Source organism: Prunus persica, chromosome G8, assembly GCF_000346465.2.
Source record: "Prunus persica cultivar Lovell chromosome G8, Prunus_persica_NCBIv2, whole genome shotgun sequence".
Lineage (NCBI taxonomy): Eukaryota > Viridiplantae > Streptophyta > Magnoliopsida > Rosales > Rosaceae > Prunus > Prunus persica.
In genome coordinates, this window is record NC_034016.1 from 14,730,786 (window position 1) to 14,755,280 (window position 24,495).

Consider the following 24,495-nt stretch of genomic DNA (forward strand, 5'->3'; position numbering starts at 1 on the left):
CCAATGATATTTCGACCTTAATAATTGAACGTGGTTCCAATCAATCACAGCCCATTGATGATTTGAGTAGCTACTCTAAAACCAAAAATTGTCATTCATCAATTCATGATCCCACCATTCTCGTTTGCATGCGCATGCATCATTTATAAGCATTTCTTTGCTTTTGGGTACCCAAGCCACTTCATGGGGCTTTTATTATGTGAGAATGTGGATTATAACCTCCATAGGAGCGTTATTTAGTAGTAGGGCGTGGATAATCTCCATTTAGGGAGTTGGAACATTTAGAACCCATATATCTGTCATGCTGCAGGCATGCCACAGATTAATACATACATGTCAATTAATTTCTGGGACTTTAACCCATATTACGGGACTTTAACCCATATAATTTGCTACCCATTAGGCGTGCATAATATCAATATTGACATGTCAAAGGATTGTCCTTTCGGGACTTCAATCCACATCATTTGCTACGCAACAGGCGTGCATCATATTGATCACTGCTATACCCATATTCTGTTCTTATGGGACTTTAATCTGTGCAGTGTATTATCAATGTATCCAACTTACAATCTGTAAAATTTGCGTTAATAATTCATGGATACATACAAGCCATTCTTTTGGAACGGACTTATCTCCCTATTTGGTTACCTTTCAAGATAAAATATCAAATAAGTATATAAGCATAAAACAACACAAGTATTGCTTACATCTTAGGTGGGAGAAACTTTTCTCAAGTATCATTCAAGCTCGTATCGGCCCAGTAAATGTAGTACTTGATGATCTTGTTATATCCTGCAAAAGCAAAAGTCACAATTCTTTTCTCTATCAAAAACAAATAACCCTCAGAGTTAGGATCACTTCATGGATTCTTTCTTCAGATGTTCATTCTAAAGAAATAAGATCTCTTATGAACAGAGAGTTATAAAAAGAGAAAAAAAATGCAAAAAGATTGTGATATTGATTGCAAGGTAAGGTAAGCAATCAGGGAAGGACGCTGGTGGGAGCAAACTACAAGCTCTCATTTCTTCTAGTTTAGAAGAACTTCCGGGGATTAGAGCATAAGGTTGCCTTCACAGTTCCCTGATGTGGGGGAAACGTGATCAGAGATAGTCTCGCTTCCTGAATGGATGATCAGAGATAGTCTTGCTTCTCGGGCACATTAAGTGCTCACTGATAAGAAAAACAAGTAGATATCGCATTTACTAGATATGGAGAAAACTGGATATCTTCTGCAAAGAAAATTTCGTTAGTAACACATTTATACACAAATAAAAGGAATAGGTAGAACTGGTGAATTTCAAATTAACCATAGGAAAATTGCGAGAGTCTCGGGTTACTTTTGAAAAAGTAGCTCCGTGAAATCCGTAAAGCAAGATCGGCTTTGAAAATAATACTTGAAAACGCCGAAAGTGCCGACAAACATTAATGGAGGCCGCGTGAAGTTTCGGAATTTCCTTCAGAGGCTTCCAGAACATAATGTATTTTTATAGATTTTTACAGGACCTGCACCTTCATTGCAGGTGGAAAAATCTATCAGTTGTATGTTCCTGTAATAATAATTGCGCACATTCTTAAACTTGCACCTGTGGTTTTTACGTCTTTTCAAAATGACGGTTTGGAACCTTGTGCCTTATAGGTTCAAATAACCACATCGACTCTCCCAAATTTCATATTTCAACGTATGGGAACCCGGAACTTTTGGCCTGGGCTAAACACAAACTCAGAATTTTTTTCGCCCCTGTTCAAATGGTATGGACATATTTACAATTTTCTGTACATATTTCTGGACTTCAAGCCCTGACATAATTGTCCATATCATGAGGAACTTCTGGCATCTCATTTAATTGCTCATCCATGAGTTTAAGGAACTGCAGGTTCCCTTTTTGAATAGTGATAGTTTACCCAAAATGGTAAATATTTATGCATACATCACTATTCATGTATACGGCACTATTCATGTGTACAGTACATTTGCCAGTATAGTTATCATCCATGTGTACGGCACTATGAACCAATACGGTACTGTTACATCATTAAGGAACTCTAGGTCCTTATTTACATGTCAGGGATCAAGGACCCTTAAGTCCGATCACATGTTTACAAATATAGTACCGGAGAGACTGCCATCTCTCATTTTAATATCATCATCAAGGATTTTCAAGTCCTGATATAATTGTATGATGAGGATCAAGGAACTTCTGGTCCTGATCTGCATACTGTAAAAACTCATCATACAGTACATTTAATCTATAAAATAAATTGCTGGTAAATAAATTATTGGATGGACGATAAACCCACACCATACTTTAAATAAAAGGAAATATAAAGTATGAGGGTTAATTCCGCATCATGCTTTAAGTGAAAGTAAATTTACGATAAAGTAAAGGCAATTATTTGTGGGTTCATATCAACACCACAATCAAATAGTATGATATTATATTAAATCAATTTATAAAGTAGAAGTCATATTTACCCCGACCGAAGTTCACGTTAAGATTCCAAAACCAAGAGACCAAGTGGGTGGCTGTCAATCAGTAAAGCCTGGCAATCATTTAGTGTGCATGTGTAATTTCGATAGCGGCACAATCAATGGGGCTTTAAAGAAAACTTCAAAACTTATGCCTGAAGCAAGTTGGCCAGCACCAATAATGCCGCCCACAATGCAAAAATCAAGTTGCCCAGCACCAATAATGCCGCCCACAATGCAAAAATCAAGTTGGCCACTTTTGCCTGTTGCTTTCTCTTTCACCCTCTCCTTGTCTTTTCTTCTTTCCACCCGACAGCATCTCGTGTGCCTGAGCTGCTGTGCTTTTATGGAGCTCCGCGTGAGATTTGTTAACAATATTTTCCTCAAAAGCCAGCCAATCTGTGCTTATCCATGGGACGCAAATAGTCCCACCACGTTTGTACTACAACCTCACCCACTCACTCAATTTCTTTAACCCAGTCAGACGGCACCAAATTTCTTCTTCCACTACTTCTCATCTTCTGCCTCTCTCTTGCTTTTTTTTTTATTTTTTTTATTTTTTTTATTTTTTTATTTATTCGATTTTCTGGCAAGCCTCCAAAGACAGCAACGACCAAGTTGCCTTGTCATGGCTGGCGGCCATTGCAAAAACCTTTTCCATGAAGAAAATGACTTGGACATGAGGCTGGTTGATTATGTAGATGGAGAATCCGGCGGGGCCCCAGGTGAAGCCGATGGTCTGCCTCACTCCCCACGCTCACTCCACTCTCCTATTGTTAGGAGAGAGAGACGACGAGTTTCAGAGTCAGTGGGAGGGGCTAGCCGCCATCTCCTCATACCAATTTGCTGCTTCTTGCTTCAGCTGCTATCTCTCTGCTTCAACATCTCATCACCTCAGAATGCAAACCCACTGCACGTCCACACCACAAAGCACAGCTAGTGGTGGAAGGCCAGACTCTCCGTCAGCCCTCAGCCTCCGTCTGCTGTTGCTGCTGCCGCAACTGCGAAGCCTTCGTACTTACTGCTACCAACAGTAACAAAAGCAAACCCGGTGAGGGAGAACACACCGGTGCCGCTCCACTACGTCCGCAACCACGGCGTGTTCCTGGTGGGGATTCTGGCCGGAAAACACCCCAGCGGCAGAGGCAAGAGATGAGGCCATTAGAAGCTCTGCTGCTTCTTCACTATGTTGCTAAGCCCGAAAGCTTGTCTCTCCATTGTTGCTTGCATGTTCAGGTTCAGGGCATGGTCTCCAGCTGCAGGCACAGCTGCTGGAGTTGGTGGGACTGGGACTGGATTTCTCTGAGCCAGCTCCTTCAAGTTCTGGTCAAACGAGCCACCCGAGGTCGTTCAGATCAATCATGGTCAGTCCCTGCAGAGGCTTACCAGTCAGGCTCTGAAACATGACCCTCGGCGGAGGCGGCGGCAGAGCTCGAGCTGTTGCTCTGGTGCTGGCTATGGGGTCCGAACCCATGGTCGTGGTCTCGAGCTGTTGCTGTTGCTCTGGTGATGGTTGTGGTGGTTGTGTTCGGAGGAGTAGGTGGAGGAAGAAGAAGAAGAGTGTTTCTGCTCAGGCCGAAGTCTCGGGGCAGCTCCCCTGAGATTTTGTTGTTTCGGAGGTCGAGGTACATGAGGCTGGAGAGGTTGGTCGGCGAAGTTGAGGACTGTGAGCTGGTGTAGCCGGCCGATACCTGCCGGAAACTGGTCTGATATTTTGTTTCCATGGCCAGACATCTTCGAAGCTTAGGTTCACTTCTTCAACCTGCCGCTAGCCTTCTATTATGATTATATAATATTATAGATATAATAATGTGATAAACAATTAGGATAAAGAAAAGTATGAGAACTTATCTGCCGTAGCCCTTTTCTCTGCTTTGGATTGATAATTCTGATCTGAAATGAGAGCTCTTTTATTTTTCTTATGTTAAGGCTCAGGCCAGTTGGTGGGGAAGATGATCGGTGTGAGAGAGAAGCTGTTGGGTAGGTAATTTGTTACCGCTTTTATGTATCCAGTGAAGAGTGATTGGTTTTACAAATCTGGATCTGTGATTTACAAACCCATGGTTGCTTGCTTGCTTGTTTTATTGTGATCTACATGCTGGGAAACAAAGCAGAGGTCGGTTGTTAAGGTTTGAGGCTTGGCAGAGAAAGAGAGAGAGAGCGTTGAGGCTCTGAATTTTGGAGGTAGAGAAATCGTGCTGATAACGTGTTATAAAACTGGAGAATTTGGAGAGGAAATTGAGAGAGAGAGAGAGAAAGTAGAGAAACTGAGTTTCTTATTCTCATTTCTATGTGTATTGAACAATGAAGGGATGAACCCTTTTATCGGCAAAGCCTAGGGAACATGTGGGCTCCACAACTAATTATTTACAACATTCTCTTCATTCTCTCTCTCAATTTCGCTCTACATTTATAACAGTTAATGAATTATTTGAATTAAACGACAGGTGTTTCTATTTGGGCCCTACACTTTTCCTCTCCCCCCAAACCCAAGTAGTTTTAAAATCCCTATTTTACCCCTAAAATAAAAAGTCTCAAGCTCAACCCGTTGGATTGGCGGACGTGTTTGAGACGAAAGAAGATAATTTTCGCTTTCAGCTGCTCAACCACCCCATCACCGACGTAAGCCTCTGGCCTTAGCTGTCAAGAAATGGTTGGTTAATTTCATAAAATATCGAAGTATTAATACGCAATAATTCTCTTTTATAAAACCCAAAACAAAAATCGCAAGTCTTTCAGTTTCACAACAATTCTCATCTCTTATCTCCGATGGACCCAAAATCCTCCTCAACCGAAATATCAGTCGAGTTCCCGACGATCTTCAGAATCTACAAGGATGGTCGCGTCGAAAGACTTAAAGGCACCGAAACCGTCCCGCCTTCCACCGACCCCAAAACCGGAGTCCGATCCAAAGACATCGTCCTGTCGCACGAATCCGGACTCTCCGCACGCATCTTCCTACCCAAACTCACAGACCCGACCCGGAAGCTCCCCCTCCTTGTTTTCATCCACGGCGGCGCTTTCGTCATCGAGTCCCCCTACTCTCCTCTCTACCACAACCACGCCGCTTTGCTAACATCCGAAGCAAACGTCGTTGTCTTGTCTGTGAACTATAGGCGTGCCCCCGAGCACCCACTCCCTGTTGCGTATGAAGACTCATGGGAAGCACTCCAATGGGCCGCGGCCCATTCGAATCGTAATGGGCCCGAGGCCTGGCTCAACGATTATGTTAACTTTGACCGTGTTTTCGTGGGCGGGGACAGCGCCGGGGCAACCCTTACGCACCACGTGGTACATCGGGCCGGAGTCGATGGCCTGAGCGGGGCAAAGATAGTTGGCATGATTTTGTTTCACCCGTTTTTTGGGAACGGAAAGCTCGATAAGCTGCTCGAGGTTATTTTTCCAGAGTGTAATGGGCTGGACGACCCGAGAGTGAACCCGGGGAAGGATCCGAAATTGGGGAAGATTGGGTGTCGGAGGGTGTTGGTTTTTGTGGCTGAGAAGGACTTTTTGAGGGACAGGGCCTGGGCTTACTATGAGTCATTGAAGAAGAGTGGGTGGGGTGGGGTGGTTGAGATTTTGGAGAGTGAAGGGGAGGACCATGTGTTCCATTTGTTCAACCCAAGCTGTGACAAAGCTGTGGCTTTGGTCCAAAAGGTGGTTTCTTTCATAAATCAGGACTAGGTTGGGCTTGTGTTACGTGAGTTTGTAATTTCAATGTCATAATAAGATTTGTGTAATAGAATATGAGCATATTATATTTGCCAAATATATATTACATTACCGTAAGTATTCTATAATCACTCATTAGATAGAGATGCCCTTTGGGCCTTCACTCTTTTGGCAATTTGGCAAACAAAAGCTCAGGATCTCTAGTTGCCGAAAGTGGATTACTTTGTTTACAAATAAAACCTGCCAAAAAAAAAAAACACAACCACCTTATCTAAACCTTCAAGATGCCCCCCACTTTGCAAGTTGCATTGCTACATTTTCCTTTTAAGTCATCCATCGTCTGAGCCTATACCATAATCTTCAACCCCCCATCTAATTGAATTCTACCACACCTTTTTGTTTTCTCTGAAAATGGAGCCAATCAACAACGAAGTCCTTCACGAATTTCGCTTCTTTCGGGTGTACAAAGACGGTCGCATTCAAAAATTCTACGACACCCAAAAAACCCCACCGTCCAATGACCTGATCACGGGTGTCCAATCCAAGGACGTTATAATTCAACCCGAACCCGCCGTTTCCGCCCGTATTTTTCTACCCAAGATCCACGACCCCACCCAAAAACTCCCAGTCCTCTTCTTCCTCCACGGTGGCGCGTTTTGCATCGAGTCTGCCTTCTCTCCAATTTATCACAACCACGTCTCCCGTTTGGCCGCTGAAGCTCACGCAATTGCGGTGTCCGTTGAATATGGGTTGTTCCCGGAGCGACCCGTACCCGCTTGTTATGAAGACTCATGGGCTGCGCTCCAGTGGGTTGCGGCCCATGCTACCGTGGATGGACCCGAGTCGTGGTTAAACGAGTATGCTGACTTTGACCGAATTTTTATAGGCGGGGACAGTGGTGGAGCGAACTTATCACACAATTTGGCAGTTCGGGTCGGGTCGTCCCGGTTACCGGGCGTGAAGATTGCCGGGGTGGTTCTGGTGCACCCGTTCTTTGGGGGCTTGGAGGAGGATGATCAAATGTTTCTCTACACGTACCCAGAGAACGGTGGGTTGCAGGATCCTAAGCTGAGACCGCCCGCAGAGGATTTCACAAGGCTACCGTGCGGGAGGGTGTTGATTTTTTTTGCTGCGGACGACCATCTGAGAAAGGCGGGGCAAATGTATTATGATGACCTGAAAAAGAGTGAGTGGGGCGGGAGTGTTGAGGTGGTGGAGCATGAGGGTGAGTGCCACGTGTTTCACTTGTTCAAACCAGAATGTGAGAAGACTGGAGAGATGGTCAAAAAATTTGGATCCTTCATCAACCAAAATAAAAAATAAAGTACCCTTCCCCTCATAAGAACAAGTTGGAACATCTTTAAGTTCATCCATTTTCTTTGGTGTGTATGATCTCATTCTCATACATGCTACAGAAAGTTAATATGTTTTCATGTAATAATGATCAATATGCGGTCCAATAATTTCAAGTGTCAGTATATCAATCGACTAAATTATTTGCCCAATAGTGTTTTTTTTTCCGAATATCCCTCTTGAAATAATAAAATAAGAAATGTCATATGACCTTGATCTAACTTCAATTGTAATAAGTAATTTTATTAATAGTTGAAGATTCTGCTCTTTTTTCCTATCGTCACGATTAGTTTGTAGATTAATTAATTTGATTATCCATTGTACACATCTTATAATATTTGTTCAATACAATATATGTTTTAACAAAAAGAAAAAAAAAATCATGATCAAGCTTGAACAACACATTCATCATATCATTACTTATGGCTTTTGAACTTCATATGGTATCATCCAATTACATGAAATTATGAACAATGAAGAATTCATACACAAAATACACAAATGAAATAGACCAAACCCCACGAGCAACATAACATTTGAGAAAGAAAAGAAGAAGAAAAAAAACCATTAATTTGTTTTATTAAAAACTGATTGCCTTTATTAAAGTTTAAAACAATCAATTACGCACGACCCCGACAAATATAAAAAATGACCAAAAGAAAAGTTCGGTCCACTCACTTTGTTTTCTTTTCAAGTTTCTGCTTTTTCTTCCTTTGATCAAAACCCACTCCAAAATGTCTTGGTCTCTGCTCCACCATCTTCTCCCTCTCACTCTATCAAATTCCTCTCATTTATGAAAATGGAGCCAACCAGCAATGAAATCGATCGTGAATTTCGATTCTTCAGGACATACAAAAATGGTCAAGTCGAAAAGTTCTACAGTACCCATAAAATCCCACCTTCTAACAACCCCGTCACCGGGGTCCAATCCAAAGACATCATAATCTCACCCGAACCCGCTATTTCCGCCCGTATCTTCCTACCCAAGATCCATGATCCGACCCGGAAACTCCCCGTCCTCTTCTACATCCACGGCGGCGGGTTTTGCTTCGAGTCCGCCTTTTCCCCGCTCTACCACAACCACGTTGCCTCACTGGTCACTGAAGCCCGAGTTATTGCGGTGTCTGTCGAATACGGGTTGTATCCGGATCGACCCATACCCGCTTGCTACGAAGATTCATGGGCCGCTCTCAAATGGGTCGTGTCCCATTCGGCCAGGAACGGACCTGAGCCATGGTTGAACGAGTACGCTGACTTTGACCGGGTTTTTATAAGTGGGGACAGCGCTGGAGCGAACATATCGCACAATTTGGCGGTTCGGGTCGGGCCTGATGGGTTTTCGGGTGTGAAAGTTAACGGGATTGTTCTGGTGCATCCGTTCTTTGGGGGTCTGGAGGAGGATGATGAAATGTGGCTTTACATGTGTCCGGAGAACGGTGGGTTGCAGGATCGTAGGCTGAAACCGCCCGCAGAGGATCTGGCAAGGATTGGGTGTGGGAGGGTGTTGATATTTTTTGCTGCTGAAGACCATCTGAGGGAGGTGGGCCAGCGGTACTATGATGAGCTGGCGAAGAGTGAGTGGGGTGGGAGCGTTGAGGTGGTGGAGCATGAAGGTGAGAGCCACGTGTTTCATCTGATGAAGCCTGATTCTGAGAAGGCTACAAATTTGATCAAGAAATTTGGTTCCTTCATTAACCAAAATTAGGCAGGTATTTACCAACTTACCCCCTTAAAAGAAACAAGTTGAAATTTTCACCGTGCATTGTAATCACATCCATTTACTTTACCTTGCTTGCTATAATGCTGTCTCTGATTCTCATACATGCTTTGTTCACTAACCGGGAACAACTATAATGTGAACTTTGGAGATAAATTTTAAAAAAATAAGACTTCACTCGAGTATTATTCAATTTTGTTTGATTAGTATGTCCAGATTCTGAACACGACACGATTATTAAATAGATTCGATTAACACAATTGAGTAACGAAATTCGATTACTAACATGAGTTTTTAATGACAATCCATTTATAATTTTTGTACATGACTTATTTTCAGTGATACCATGTGCAAACTAAAGTAATAATTCAGGACATTGAAGTGGTCCTTGGGACCATGCAAAGTATATGGTCCCCTTTGGTTTTTTGTCTGTTTCTCCCCTTGTTGTCTGTCTTTCGTGTTTGAATGAAAGTTTCTATTGACCAACAAAAAAAAAAAAAAAAAAAAAAGTATATGGTCCCCTTGATTATTTCCGTAAATTTTGTCAGAAATTTTGGCTTTCTTCTAAGATGATTTTCATAGGACCAGTTATCTCAAGATTTGGCTCTTGTATCAGTCAATCAATTGCAGGCTTTGTTTGTAGTGTTCTCTGTACTTTTGGGGGATTCCAATGAATTCGAATTTTGACCAAAAAAATAAAATAAATTTGCAATAACCAAAAATTATGGAAAGCGGATGTCAGGGACAACCATATAATTCTGAGATTTTTATCCATGTGAAGACAATGTGGGTTCTTTTTGAGAAATTTTTTGATGTATCAGTACACTTGTAACATCTTGTGACATGTTAATGTGATAGTACACCCGTAACATCCCGTGACATACTAATGTGGTGTTAAACATACGGCGGATGTTAAAATGCGAGACAATTCACTATAAACTTAGGATGATGGACTGAAGTCGGCTTATCTCATGTTATTCTGGATAATTACTTAGTTTATTTGTAACAAGTCCAGTCATTTTTCAGACCATAAAAAACATGGGTTCAACCAACCAATTGTCAAATCCAATCTGTAGTAGAAGTCCAATATAAGCCAAAATTTTTACATTCCCAAACTATAAGGGAACCTCTGATGTAGATTTCCATAGCCACAGAAGACATTTTCAGTGGCTAGCAAAAAAATATAGATGTTGGAGATATTGTTGTGACCTTTTATCATTTGCTGGTTGGTTGGAAAGGAGAGATCGATGGCAACATGTTGTGTCCTAACCATGTCTTTATGGCCAAAACCAAAAAATCCCACATGCACTGGTAACCTCAAATTGAATCTGCCCTCTTCATTATTCACACATCTCTCTCTTCCACACAGAAAGTCCTGCAATATCCGCTTGTACTCATCCTCCTCTACCTCCATGGATGCAAGCGTGAGCAATGAAGTAGCCAAAGACTTCTCTCCCTTCCTCAAAATATACAAAGATGGTAGAGTGGAGAGACTTTCAGGCACTGATATTGTTCCCACCTCGCTAGATGCACAAACTGGTGTTGCATCCAAAGACGCCGTGATCTCACCTGACACCGGGGTATCAGTCAGGCTCTACATCCCCAAAACCAAAATCACCACAAACCCAACAAAGCTTCCTCTCCTTGTGTACTTTCATGGAGGTGGCTTTTGCATGGGGTCACCTTTTTGTGCCTATTACCATAGCTATGTGACATCGTTAGTTGCTGAGACAAATGCTGTTGCTGTGTCTGTTGATTATAGGAAGGCCCCAGAGAACCCTCTGCCTCTAGGGTTTGATGATTCATGGGCTGCTCTCAATTGGGTTCAATCTCATTTTGAAGGGCAAGGCCCTGAAGAGTGGCTCAATTCATATGCTGATTTTGAAAGAGTGTTTTTTGCTGGTGACAGTGCTGGGGCAAACATAGCTCATCACATGGCCTTGAGATTGGGGCATGAAGGTTTGGTTGGTGTGAAGCTTAAAGGGATTGCTTTGGTGCATCCATATTTTTGGGGGTCAGAACCAATTGAAGGGGAGACTCATGTGGTTGAGAATAGAGCAAGGGCAGAGGGTATATGGAGATTTGCTTGTCCAAGTAGTAGTGGAGCCGATGACCCACTTATAAACCCGGGTAAGGATCCGAAACTGGCAAAATTGGGGGCTGATAGGGTCTTGGTTTGTGTGGCTGAGCAGGATGTGCTGAGGCAAAGAGGGTGGTATTATAGTGAGTTGTTGAAGAAAAGTGAGTGGGGTGGGGCTGTGGAGGTTGTGGAGACAAAAGAGGAGGATCATGTGTTCCATTTGAACAACCCAACTGGAGAGAATGCTGTGGCTTTGCTCAAGAAGGTTGCTTCCTTCATCAATCAGGATATATAAATTCCTGAAATTGGGTTCTCTGTTTCTAAATTGATGGTTTCCTCAATAAGTCTTTAGTTCTGTTATTAAGCAAGCATTCAACTTGAACTTGCTGTATTCATCAATTCAAGCCCTGTAGTTCAGAGTGATCACACCTAATGGTTATACTGGATCCCAATCTTGATTCATTGGGAATTTGGTACCATAATATGTATGTTTCTGTGTTTTTTTTTATTTATCAAGATTCAGAAATAAAATAGGAAGATGATGAAAAAGTACTCAAAATGCAGGAGAATGACTTGTACGATAAAATTGGACTGTTCGAAATAGTCTTAATTTAATTTGATTTGAAGTGACTTGATGCATGATTTGTGGAAAATTAGTTTGTGTTTTAGATTTAGTAAACAATCATTAATCCCATCCATCCTCAAGGCAGTTTGCTTTATTTGACGAAGAAACATAGAACATAGTAAGCAGTACAAGGCATAAAACAGATGAAGAAAAGAAGAAGCTGATAGAAATTACAATTATGGAAAACCATCAACCTGGCTTCATAAGACAGTTCTGATAAAATGGAAAAAATAAAACTAATTAATAAAAGAAACCATCTTTTTTAACAAGGCCACAGCATTGTCACAAGTGGGATTGAACAAATGGAACACATGGTTCTCCCCCTTTGATTCAATCACATCCACAGCCCCTTTCCATCCACTCTTTTTCAGTACCTCACTATAATGCCATCCCCTATCTTTCAAAGCATCTTTCTCAGCAACACAAACCAGCACTTTCTCACACCCCAATCCCCCGAGTTTCGGATCCTTACCCGGGTTGAAAAGCGGGTCATCGGATCCACTAGTCGAAGGGTAAGCCAAAAGCCACAAACCAACCATGTACTCTCTTACCATTGGGGGCAGAGATTGCTCTGCCCCAATGGCTTCACTGCCCCCAAAATATGGATGCACCAACACAATCCCTTTTGGCTTAACACCACCCAACCCCTCAGAGCCTACTCTCAAGCCCACGTTGTGTGCTATGTTAGCCCCGGCGCTGTCCCCGGCAATAAACACACGTTGGAAATCTGCATGGCGATTTAGCCAATCTTCAGAGCCCTTTGCATCAGAATGGGAAGCAACCCATTTGAAAGAACCCCATGCATCATCGTAAGCCGCAGGCAGAGAGTGCTCTGGGGCTAGCCTATACTCAACAGAGACAGCAACGATGTTGGTCTCCGCGACTAAGGCGTTAAGGTAGTTGTGGTAAATGGAAGAAGAGGCGCGTTCGACCACGAAGCCGCCTCCGTGGATGTAAACAAGAAGAGGGAGCTTTTTGTTGGGGGAGTTGGTGGTGGATTTTGTGGGGAGGTAAAGCCTGGCAGATAATGCTGGTTCTTTTGAGATCACAACGTCTTTCGATTCGACGCCGGTTTGGGGATCTAAGGATGGAGGAAGGGTGGTTGTGCCTGTGAGCCGCTCAATTCGACCATCTTTGTATATTTTGATGAGAGGAGAGAAGTCATGGGCTAGTTCATTGCTCATGCTTGGATTCAATGAAGACAAGTTTATTTCCTTAATGAAAATTACAAAATAATAAAAATGAGAAGAGAATACGAAACACAAACAGAGAGTTAAAAAAATTTGTGTGGAGAATTCAATTTTGCTCACCACCTTATGGTGTTGCATTACAAATCGCACTCAATGTGGAGAAATTTTTGAGTGTTACGTGTCACATTATAATTAATTAGAATTAATCGTAATTAAATGTGTGGTTATGTAAGGCACGACTCCATTATTTTTCGGTAACAAGGGAGCTGAAGCCCCAAAAATAGGAAAAGGTATTGTACGGATCAAAACCGAGGCCCAGTGTAGCCATAACTGTATGATTGGTCAATCTCACTTTGATAGCAAGGGTAAAAACGAGAACTTAAAAATAGGGTGTTTCTTTCATAATAATTTGGGATAAATCGGGAACAAAAGATCTCAACTCGTTATAAGATTTTAAATATCCTCTTGATTTCTTTTCTTTTCAATTTTTTCTTATAAACATAGTAAAGTAACAAACCAACAATCTTCCCAAATCAACAAAAATCATATATAAAGTACATTTTTATTTCCTTACAAGATGTTAAAAAGTGACACATAGGTATCCTCCTATCTTACACATTATTTACAAAACTAGAGGGTACTTGCACAAAACAAATAAGAAAAGGTGAAGCCACCAGTTTTATACACCTGATTACACGTAAGATGTTTTCGCTTTGGAGGCTATGGAAATCAAGACTGATGCAAGAAGGAAACAATCTTCTCAAGCATGGCAGCAGAATTCTTATTAGGGGGACTGAACAAATGGAATACATGGCTCTCCCCCTTTGATTCAATGACCTCCACAACCCCTTTCCATCCACTCTTTTTGAGTACGTCACCATAATACAATCCCCTATCTTTCAACGCATCTTTCCCAGCAACAAAAACCAGAACTTTCCCACACCCCAACTCCCTCAATTTCGGATCCATAGTCGGGTTGAAAAGCGGGTCATCGGGTCCAAAACTCGTAGGGTTCACAAAACGCCACAATGCAGTCATATACAAGCTCACAACTACAGGCAGAGTTGCCTCTGCCCCAACTGGTTGTGACCCCCAAAAAAATGGATGCACCAACACAATTCCATTCAGCTTAAAACCATTCAATCTGTCAGAGCCTAATTTCATAGCCATCTGGTGTGCTATGTTAGCCCCAGCGCTGTCACCAGAGAAAAACACACGCTGTGGATCTGCATATCTACTAAGCCACTCCTCGGAGCGGTTTCCACCACCAAAATGAGAAGAAACCCAATTGAGAGCAGCCCATGAGTCTTGGTAAGCAATAGGCAGAGGGTGCTCTGGGGCTAGCCTATAGTCAACAGAGACAGCAACAACGTTGGCCGCGGTGACTAGGGAGTTGAGGTAGTTGTGATATGTGGGAGAAGAGGCATGTTCAACACAGAAGCCACCTCCATGAAAGTAAACAAGAAGAGGGAGTTTGCTTTGGGTTGAGTTGGTGGTGGAGTTGGTGACGGAGTTGGGGAGGTAAAGCCTTGCAGATATGCCCCTTCTTCGAGAGATTGCAACGTCTTTAGATTGAACGCCAGTTTTAGGATCAAGCGATGGAGGAACGCTTGATTTTCCTATGAGTCTCTCGATCGTCCCGTTTACATATATTTTCACGAGAGGAGAGAAATCAATGGCAACGGCATGGCTCATGGGAGGAGATAAATCAGGGGCAAAGCCCTGGCTCATGGTTGGAGCCATGGAAGAGAATAGAACAATGAACACAATTATGGATAACATTGTAGGCATTTTTCTTGGCATGCATCTATTGGCAACATTAAGGGAAAACAATCTTGTCATATATATAGATTTTAAGAATTTGTTGTATATTTAATAAAAGCTAATTTTACTCACTATCTTTAAATATCATGTAGTATTATCCTCCCACTTTGCGGATGGAGCAAGATGACGGACTCTCCTCCAACCCTTTTTTTGGTTGAGTCTCCTCCAACTGTTGGTTTTGAAATATCTTACGAAAATGATGACCCACCAAGAGAGATTTTAGACCTCAGTTTATCTTCTTCCCCCTTACAATTTGTGCCTTGACCACATAACTATAATTAAACCCTTCAGTTGTCCATAATCAGTTTATCTTAACCACTGGTTTTTGTCTGAAGAAACTGGGACCTTACCAATTTCACAATCCTGAAAACCAGACATTTGCTGTCAACGCTCAATGTTCTGTTGATAGAATGCCCCTATAGTCTTGTACCAAGCTGCATGACTATACATCAATTCCAGACATATCATCAACCTTTGCAAGGAAGAAAATTATGAAGTTGCATTGATCCAAACCATCATGTCGACATTGCGAAGAGATGGTCAAGGCATGTAGATCAAAGATTAGTGAATATAGTCTTGCACATATATATATGTAAAAACAAATCTGCTGTAATTTCCAGTCGCTTATTTTCTTAGTCTCTTTAATTTCATGTCTTGTACTACGTAACTTATTTTATTGCGTTGTGTCATTCTTGGTTACATGTAACTGTTTTAGGGGAGGACGGAATATGTTGAAGCATTTGACACTTGAAAGAGTTATTTACACTAATATACTCTTCCTGAGGTTTTTGATTTTTTCACAAAATTGGTTTAGGTTTCAGAAATTATACGAACACCCCCTTCAGGTTTCAAATTGTTTTCACAAAACCCTTATCTTTATTGTTAGTCCAAAAATTGATGATTTTATTAAAAACATCTTAAGAAAATGACAAATTTAACCTCAATGAAAAAAAGATTGTAAAAGATTTCCCTTAACTTGCCACATATTAAAAGAGAGTACAAAAACAACCTTTGAGAATAGTTGAAAAGGAAGTAAAGGTTTTCTCTTTACGAATGGGTGGCGTATCAAGTTTTTCTTGCTCATCTCAATTCTCATATGTTTGACACAATATGTATCACACCTACGATCAGAGAACACAATTGGTCTCTTTTTCTCAAATAAGAAAACAAAGTATACAAAAGCATATCGATAAAAATTGGAAGTGAAAAGAAGTGCTAGAAGGAATCATTGGATCTATCTAGGCCAAAGACATATTACTATAGTGCAGTTTGAGCCTTGAATCAATTCTTTAGGATAGATATATATAATTTTTTTGATATTGTTGATCTTGTTGCCATTGTTGTTTGGGTTCTTGAAATGCAGAGAGCCAATGCGAAGAAGAACTTGATTTGGTTAAACTGTGCGTATTTCCTATATTATTTCATGTTTTTCTTTTATCTTTTAAGATAATGTGTTGTCAATGTAACCCCATTTCCGAACATAGAGATTTTGAGTTTGAGTAGCAAACTAAAACTTGAAAGTTTCCGTTAGTTTAGATTTCGTATGCTTCATCAATACTTGACAATGCCAAACATATCACAGGGTTGACTACCGACAACGTATCTCTGAAGATTATTTGTTGTATGATCACACTGTCGTTGAGGTTATGTGGCTTGATACTAGTTATGGATGAGGTGTCACAATAATTTACAACTTAAAAATAAGTGATTACTACTAATTTTACCAATGTCTTTTTGAGTTAAAATCTCAATCCTGAATAAGTTCGATGGTCTTAATGAACCTCCGTCGTTAAGCTTTTCACAATATCGGGGCAATCTTGGCCAAAGTAGTGCCCTTACAGGTCTTACACAAACACACGTGTTTGCAAAAGCCAGTAGGCATATTTGACTTATCGCCATTACATCCTAGGGGGTGAGAATGACTTGTGTGGTTCACCTCTTTCTTACATAAAGTTTGAGAGTTCAAAATATCGCCTCTTTTTCTGATAAACATGACAAAGTGCAATCTATCCAAGCCAATCGATCTCACATACTTAAATTTACAGAAGAAAGAAGAACAACACCGATCATAATCATACTTGTTTGATCACCCAATCTTTTGTTGGTGCATATCATAACACCTAGCTTATCTAAATTAGGTATAAAATGGTTTTGCAGGAAGAAAAAAAAGAAAAAAAAATTTATATTTCACATCAGATGTTTTATTTTTTAAGCAAGAAACATACATAAAACAAATACAAGGCATAAAACAGATGAAGAAAAGAAGAACACAACAAAGAAGTACAACTATTAACCTGGCTTAGAGGCTATGGTCATATTACTAAGCACACCAAAGTTTCAGGCAAATTATTCTAATTCAAGAAAGCAACAATTTTTTTCTTCATGGCCACAGCATTGTCACAAGTTGGATCTCCCAAATGGAACGAATGCCCCTCCCCCGCTGCTTCTATGACCTCCACAGCCCCATTCCACCCACTCTTTTTCAGTGTCTCACTATAATGCCATCCTCTATCTTTCAACACATCTTTCTCAGCAACACAAACCAGCACTTTCTCACAACCCAATTTACCCAATTTCTGATCCTTAGCCGGGTTTATAAGCGGGTCGTCGGATCCACTAGTCGAAGGGCAAGCAAAACGCCACACACCAGCCATATACTCTCTTGCAGCTGCAGGAGTAGTTAACTCTTCCCCAACTGGCTCTGTGCCCCAAAAGTATGGATGCTCCAAAACAATCCCAATCAACTTAACACCAACCAATCCCTCACACCCCAATTTCACAGCCATGTTGTGCGTTATATTAGCCCCAGCACTGTTCCCAGCGAAAAACACTCGTTGGAAATCTGCAAATCTATTTAGCCAATCTTCAGAGCCGTTTCCATCGGAATGGGAGGCAACCCATTTGAGAGCAGCCCATGAATCATCGTAAGCAGCCGGCAGAGGGTGCTCTGGAACAAGTCTGTAGTCAACAGAGACTGCAACAACATTGGCCTCAGACACTAAGGCGTTGAGGTAGCTGTGATATTTTGCAGAAGATGAACTTCGAACGCAGAAGCCGCCTCCATGAAAGTAAATGAGAAGAGGGAGTTTGGTTTGGGGTGCGCTTGTGGTGGTGGATTTTGGGATGTAAAGCCTTGCAGATATGGCTGGTTCTTGTGAGATCACAACGTCTTTTGATTGGACGCCAGTTTTGGGATCTGTTGATGGAGGAACTCTGTCTGTGTCATTGAGTCTTTCAACTCGACCATCTTTGTATACTTTAATCATCGGAGAGAAATCATAGGCTAATTCTTCGTTGCTCATGATTTGAGTTGAACAAGGAAGAGAAGAGAATAAGAAACAAGCTATGGAGGCCTCTGTCTCTTCTCTGTTTTTCTTATGCAGATAGCAGAGTTCAGTGCAGGAGCAATTTGTCAAAAAGGACGACAAGACAAGTCCTTTCAGATATATTGATTTTAATTTGAAATAAGTTATTAAAAAAATACTACCACCCGACCATAATACCATAGTATTATAGAATTTCTCTTATCGTAAAAACTCATCTAAGGGGGTGTATCCAATTCTAACTTTTAAAGACATTTTTTGAGTGAATGACTTTTCTAGAGTTGACAAATTCTTAATGACTTTTACATACTTTATAAAGTTAAGTGACAAACTTTCATATACTTTTGTCATAGAGTTTTATAGACTTTTAAATACTTATTTTTATATTTATTTTACAAATAGCATTTATCTTTTATGTTGATTGAACTAGTCGGCATACATTGAACAAAAAATTAAGAGGCAACAAATTATATAATAAAATATTGTATGCAAACATAGCATATGAGACAATCAATATAATAAAATATTTATATGCAAACACAGCTTTTTTTACTAATAGAAGAAATATTCATCAATCGAGGGAAAGTAAACGTGTGGATGAGAAGAGAAGAAAAATATTCAATATTTTTTTACTAACTTGAAGGAAGTGGATGACAATGGGATACCAAAGTGGAGCCCTGACCATGAAGAAAAAAGATCTATCTGCTTGATGCTTGATATAACAAGGGAAGAAAGAATTGGAGACGTTTGGAGACGTTTTGGTTCTATCTTCTCAACTTCCCAATATTTTCATAAAATCTGGTGTAAATTAGCAAGACTTTTGGTAGTAAGAATTACCTTTAAAAGTATTGAAAAGTCATTTATTTAACAAAGTTTTTAAAAGTCATTAATATTTTGGATACCTTAAAACTTTTAAATACTCTTTAAAGCTCACAATTGAATACAACTAAACTTTTAAAGACTATTTAAAAGTCACAATTGAATACCTTCAGACTTTTAAAGTCATTAAAAGTCATTAAAAGTTATAATTGGATACACCCCCTAAGTTAATATCCCCATCTCCTTTTTTTTTTAAATAATAAATAAATATAAAAGTTAAGATCCCCATCAATTGAAAATTCTTCTTAATTAAAACAGTTATGCCCTAGAGGAAGAAGAGTTCCAAAGACCGCATGGACCACCAAAAAAAAAAAAAAAAAAATCCTATGAGACCTAGAGGGATTATTATTAGCTTTGAGCAAAACTTGTTCAAAGAAAACTGAACAGGGATTTGATTCAAATCTTAAAACAAAAACAAAATATAAAATTGAAGTACTTATTCACATGCATGGTTATATAGGTTTAATACAATGTGTAGTTTTCTTTTTTACTTGTATTATATTTGTTCCATAATGTTAAACACTCTGTATTTGTTCCATAAGGTCTGCGTTTAATATTCTAATTATATGGTCTATGGATCTCTAATTTAATTCTTTTCTTCTGGTTCTCGGTTGCTGAGCAGGATGTGTCGAAGCCAACTCCGAACATGGAGAAGGGGGCTGTGGAGGTCGTGGAGGGCAAAGAATCCATTTGAACAAACCCATTTCCGAACATAGAGAGTTTGAGTTTGAGTTTGAGTTACTATGATATGATCATACTATTGCTGCATATTATTGGGGTACAAGTCATGAAATGGGACGAATATAATCTCACATCAAGTGGGTGGGCAACTACCAATTGCACTGAGGTCTTGGCCAAAGTGAAGGGCCCTACAGGTCTGTTACACAAAACACGTTTTTGCAAGGGCCATGGATAGACCCAGCAGGCATATTTGACTGATCGCCTGAGAATGACTTGTGTGGTTCACCTTCTTATAAAGTTTGAGTGTTCAAAATAGCCCCTCTTTTTCTGATAAACATAACAAAGTACAAACCAGCAATCTATCCAAACCATTTGATCTCTCATGCTTAATATTTACAGAAGAAAGAAAACCGACAAGAACACCAAGCATAATCATACTTGTTTGATCACCCAATCTTTCATATTTCACATCAGATGTTTTATTTATTTAAGCAAAAACCATACATAAAGCATAATCCAAGGCATAAAACAGATGAAGAAAAGAAGAACCCAACAAAGAAGTACAACCACTAAACTGGCTTAGAGGCTATGGCCATATTACTAAGCACACCAAAGTCTAAGGCAAATTATTCTAATTCAAGAAAGCAACAATCTTTTTCTCCAGGGCCACAGCATTGTCACAAGTTGGATCTTCCAAATGGAACACATGCTTCTCCCCAATTGCTTCTATGACCTCCACAACCCCTTTCCACCCACTCTTTTTCAGTGTCTCACTATAATGCCATCCTCTATCTTTCAACACATCTTTCTCAGCAACACAAACCAGCACTTTCTCACAACCCAATTCCCCCAACTTCGAATCCTTACCCGGGTTCAAAAACGGGTCATCAGTTCCACTAGTCGAAGGGTAAGTAAAACTCCACAAAGCAGAAATTAACTCTCCTCCAGGTCCAGCTGCAGGGGCAGTTGATTCTTCCCCAACTGGCTCTGTGCCCCAAAAGTAAGGATGCACCAACACAATCCCAATCAGATTAACACCAGCCAATCCCTCACACCCCACTTTCAAAGCCATGTTGTGTGCTAAATTACCCCCCGCACTATCCCCATAGAAAAACACACGCTGGAAATCTGCAAAACTGTTTAGCCAATCTTCAGAGCCGTTTCCATCAGAATGGGAAGCAACCCATTTGAGAGCAGCCCATGAATCATCGTAAGCAGCCGGCAGAGGGTGCTCTGGGGCAAGCCTATAGTCAACAGAGACTGCAACAACATTGGCCTCAGAGACTAAGGCGTTGAGGTAGTTGTGATATACGGGGGAAGATGAACTTTCAATGCAGAAGCCGCCTCCATGGAAGTAAATGAGAAGAGGGAGTTTGGTTTGGGGTGAGCTTGTGGCGGCGGATTTTGGGATGTAAAGCCTTGCAGATATGGCTGGTTCTTGGGAGATCACAACGTCTTTTGATTGGACGCCAGTTTTGGGATCTGTTGATGGAGGAACTGTGTCTGTGCCTCTGAGTCTTTCAACTCGACCATCTTTGTATACTTTAATCATCGGAGAGAAATCATAGGCTAATTCTTCGTTGCTCATGATTTGAGGTGAACAAGGAAGAGAAGAGAATAAGAAACAAGCAACTATGGAGGCCTCTGTCTCTTCTCTGTTTTTCTTATGCAGATAGCAGAGTTCAGAGGGGGAGCAAAATGTATGGTTAACTTGTGTTGTGATGAGGACTTGATGGACTTTTATGCACCATTTAAATTAATTCTAAAAAATGCAAATTGGTTGTTGTTGGACATTTTTGCCTTCCCTAAATGCATCTAGTTTTGGCAAATAGGACAGACAAGTCCTTTCAGATATTTTGATTTTGACGTAGAGTTATCGACAAAATAATTCTACTTCATTTATATCATATCAAGATTATATGAGATTGTTTGCTATCGAGTAACAAATTAACAAACCAAAGTTGATCTCTCATATTTAATATTGACTAAAGAAAGGCAAATGACTCACTAATGCGGTGGATTGGAGCAATTGCTTCCCCAAAAAATATTCAAGATTTGAGTCCTAACATCCTTGTATTGTGTGTGAATTTAGTATACTTAATTGACCTAAGAGCTGTTCAAGGGCATCCTAAAAAAAAAAGAAGTTATTATACATCCCAATCCTATCCTTTGAAAATAAAAAGGTAGCACCGAAAAAAAGAAAAGAGTGAACCGCTGTTTTCACTTTTCCAATAATCAGACAACAGAACTCTTCTTTCATGTATATCATACCACCTTGTTTTTGGGTGGAACACGCTTAAACTATGTGTATAAGGAGGGCAACTGGAATCTTAACACACTTAAACTATGTGCATAAGGAGGGCAACTGGGAATCTTGCAAGAGCAACTCATTTGATTTAGGTGGCAATTGATGATGTGGCTGCCGGTGAGGTGAGGAGGGGAGGTTGGTTTGGTTGTCATGGGGTCGGGTGGGTAGTCTGGAGGTTGTTTGCTAGGCTTTTTTATTTATTTATTCTAATTTTCTGTTTCTATTTTTACTTTTATTTTTTGACTTAACAGTGTTAATTTAGAGTTAAGTTCTTAAAATTCATTTTACAACGGGGAAAATTTGCCTTTAAAAGTTTGAAGATAAGTGGGTAGGAAAATAGAATAAGGGGGTGGGAATAGCAGCATTCTTATTTTAACCCAACAAATTTTCCCCTTTTCTTGAGTTATTTTATTTTAAAAATTAAATCAAAACAATAGAAACTAAAAAGGCACATACGTTCTTATGCCCAAAAAAAAAAAAAAGGAGTCCCTTCAATCGAATTTACAGATTCTTGATTATCCACAATTCGGGTGCTCATATTTGATTATCCAAGAGTGCACTGCGCCACAATTGCATGCTTCCTCCGTTGTGTTCAAGCGAAAGATAGGTAAATAAACTTCCTCAGCAGCACACCAAAACAAATTCATGGCTGATGTTGTTAAACACTCTGTATTGACATGTGACAGTTTGGCATCTTATTATGCAGAACTTGAACAATTTCACTTTACATCCAGTAGTAGGTATGAAATCTTTGAAACAAACCTACCCTAAATTAGGCATAAATGCATTTCTTGATTTTGCAGGACAAAAAAAAAGTTCCATATTTAACATCAGAATGTTTTATTCAACCAAGAAACGTATATAAAACATACAACAATGGAAAACCACAAATCTCTAACTACACCCAAGTTTCAGGCAAATTATTCTAATTCAAGAAAGCAACAATCTTTTTCTCCATGGCCACAGCATTGTCGCAAGTGGGATTGATCCAATGGAACACATGCCCCTCCCCCTCTGCTTCTATGACCTCCACATCCCCATTCCACCCGCTCCTTTTCAGTGTCTCACTGTAATGCCATCCTCTATCTTTCAACACATCTTTCTCAGCAACAAAAACCAGCACTTTCACACAACCCAATTGCTACAATTTTGGATCCTTACCCGGGTTTAAAACCGGGTCGTCGGATCCACTAGTCGAAGGGCAAGCAAAACGCCACACAGCAGCCATAAACTCTCTTGCATCTGCAGGAGTAGTTAACTCTGCCCCAACTGGCTCTGTGCCCCAAAAGTACGGATGCACCAAAACAATCCCAATCAACTTAACACCAACCAATCTCACACACCCCGATTTCACAGCCATGTTGTGTGTTATATTAGCCCCAGCGAAAAACACACGCTGGAAATCTGCAAATCTATTTAGCCAATCTTCAGAGCCGTTTCCATCAGAATGGGAAGCAAGCAACCCATTTGAGAGCAGCCCATGAATCATCATATGCAGCTGGCAGAGGGTGCTCTAGGGCAAGCCTATAGTCAACAGAGACAGCTACAACATTGGCCTCAGAGACTAAGGCGTTGAGGTAGCTGTGATATGTTGAAGAAGATGAACTTCCAATGCAGAAGCCGCCTCCATGAAAGTAAATGAGAAGAGGGAGTTTGGTTTGGGGTGCGCTTGTGGTGGTGGTGGCGGTGGTTGATTTTGGGATGTAAAGCCTTGCAGATATGGCTGGTTCTTGTGAGATCACAACGTCTTTTGATTGGACGCCAGTTTTGGGATCTGTTGATGGAGGAACTATGTCTGTGTCTTTGAGTCTTTCAACTCGACCATCTTTGTATACTTTAATTATTGGAGAGAAATCATAGGCTAATTCTTCGTTGCCCATGACTTGGGTTGAAGAAGGAAGAGAATAGAATAAGAACAAAGAACTATGGAGGCCTCTCTCCCTTCTCTGTCTTTCTTATGCCGATATCAGAGTGCAGAGTAGGAGCAAAATTGATTAATAGGTCGTTGACTTGGTTGTTGTTGGACATTTTTGCCTTCCTTCGGGTCAGGTTTCGTAGTCATAGGGTTGGATCCACTGGTAACTGATTTGGTCAACAAGTCACTCATTTCATTTGTATCATTGGTTAAGGGAGTAGGTTTGATTGTTAGAAGGGTAGGTTGGGAGGTCAACAGGCCATGTTAAGAGAAATATTTGCTAACACTACTTTGTTATACCCATCCAATCATGACATATCATACATGATAAATTTTTCACGTGACAATCTATGATTGGTTAGTAATAACGAAACAGTGTTATACAAGTTTTTCTACAAATCCAAAGTCCATGAAGAAGGGGGTGGGGACACGAACACACACATGTGGGTATTAATGCC

General features: G+C 40.6%; 8 protein-coding genes and 1 pseudogene across 8 annotated transcripts; 4 read left to right on the top strand and 5 right to left on the bottom strand.

Moving 5' to 3' along the window:
• On the top strand, nt 5,150-6,259 carry LOC18768474 (probable carboxylesterase 5). Its single transcript, XM_007201770.2, has one exon. The coding sequence runs from the start codon at nt 5,240-5,242 to the stop codon at nt 6,152-6,154; it is 915 nt and encodes a 304-aa protein (XP_007201832.1). The 5' UTR covers nt 5,150-5,239; the 3' UTR covers nt 6,155-6,259.
• On the top strand, nt 6,380-7,647 carry LOC18768050 (2-hydroxyisoflavanone dehydratase). The gene has a single exon (XM_007200683.2). The coding sequence runs from the start codon at nt 6,554-6,556 to the stop codon at nt 7,463-7,465; it is 912 nt and encodes a 303-aa protein (XP_007200745.1). The 5' UTR covers nt 6,380-6,553; the 3' UTR covers nt 7,466-7,647.
• Nucleotides 7,733-9,405, top strand: LOC18767869 (2-hydroxyisoflavanone dehydratase). Its single transcript, XM_007200429.2, has one exon. The coding sequence runs from the start codon at nt 8,289-8,291 to the stop codon at nt 9,198-9,200; it is 912 nt and encodes a 303-aa protein (XP_007200491.1). The 5' UTR covers nt 7,733-8,288; the 3' UTR covers nt 9,201-9,405.
• LOC18768503 (probable carboxylesterase 12) lies at nt 10,216-11,929 on the top strand. The gene has a single exon (XM_007199844.2). It carries the CDS (start codon nt 10,460-10,462, stop codon nt 11,585-11,587), a length of 1,128 nt encoding a protein of 375 aa, XP_007199906.1. The 5' UTR covers nt 10,216-10,459; the 3' UTR covers nt 11,588-11,929.
• LOC18766328 (probable carboxylesterase 12) lies at nt 12,013-13,137 on the bottom strand. Its single transcript, XM_007200863.2, has one exon. It carries the CDS (start codon nt 13,099-13,101, stop codon nt 12,154-12,156), a length of 948 nt encoding a protein of 315 aa, XP_007200925.1. The 5' UTR covers nt 13,102-13,137; the 3' UTR covers nt 12,013-12,153.
• On the bottom strand, nt 13,679-14,933 carry LOC18766995 (probable carboxylesterase 12). Its single transcript, XM_007200798.2, has one exon. It carries the CDS (start codon nt 14,908-14,910, stop codon nt 13,837-13,839), a length of 1,074 nt encoding a protein of 357 aa, XP_007200860.2. The 5' UTR covers nt 14,911-14,933; the 3' UTR covers nt 13,679-13,836.
• Nucleotides 16,894-18,428, bottom strand: LOC18766930 (probable carboxylesterase 13). The gene has a single exon (XM_020553641.1). It carries the CDS (start codon nt 18,231-18,233, stop codon nt 17,283-17,285), a length of 951 nt encoding a protein of 316 aa, XP_020409230.1. The 5' UTR covers nt 18,234-18,428; the 3' UTR covers nt 16,894-17,282.
• On the bottom strand, nt 20,186-21,597 carry LOC18767339 (probable carboxylesterase 12). The gene has a single exon (XM_020570760.1). The coding sequence runs from the start codon at nt 21,400-21,402 to the stop codon at nt 20,446-20,448; it is 957 nt and encodes a 318-aa protein (XP_020426349.1). The 5' UTR covers nt 21,403-21,597; the 3' UTR covers nt 20,186-20,445.
• LOC18768049 lies at nt 22,780-24,135 on the bottom strand (annotated as a pseudogene).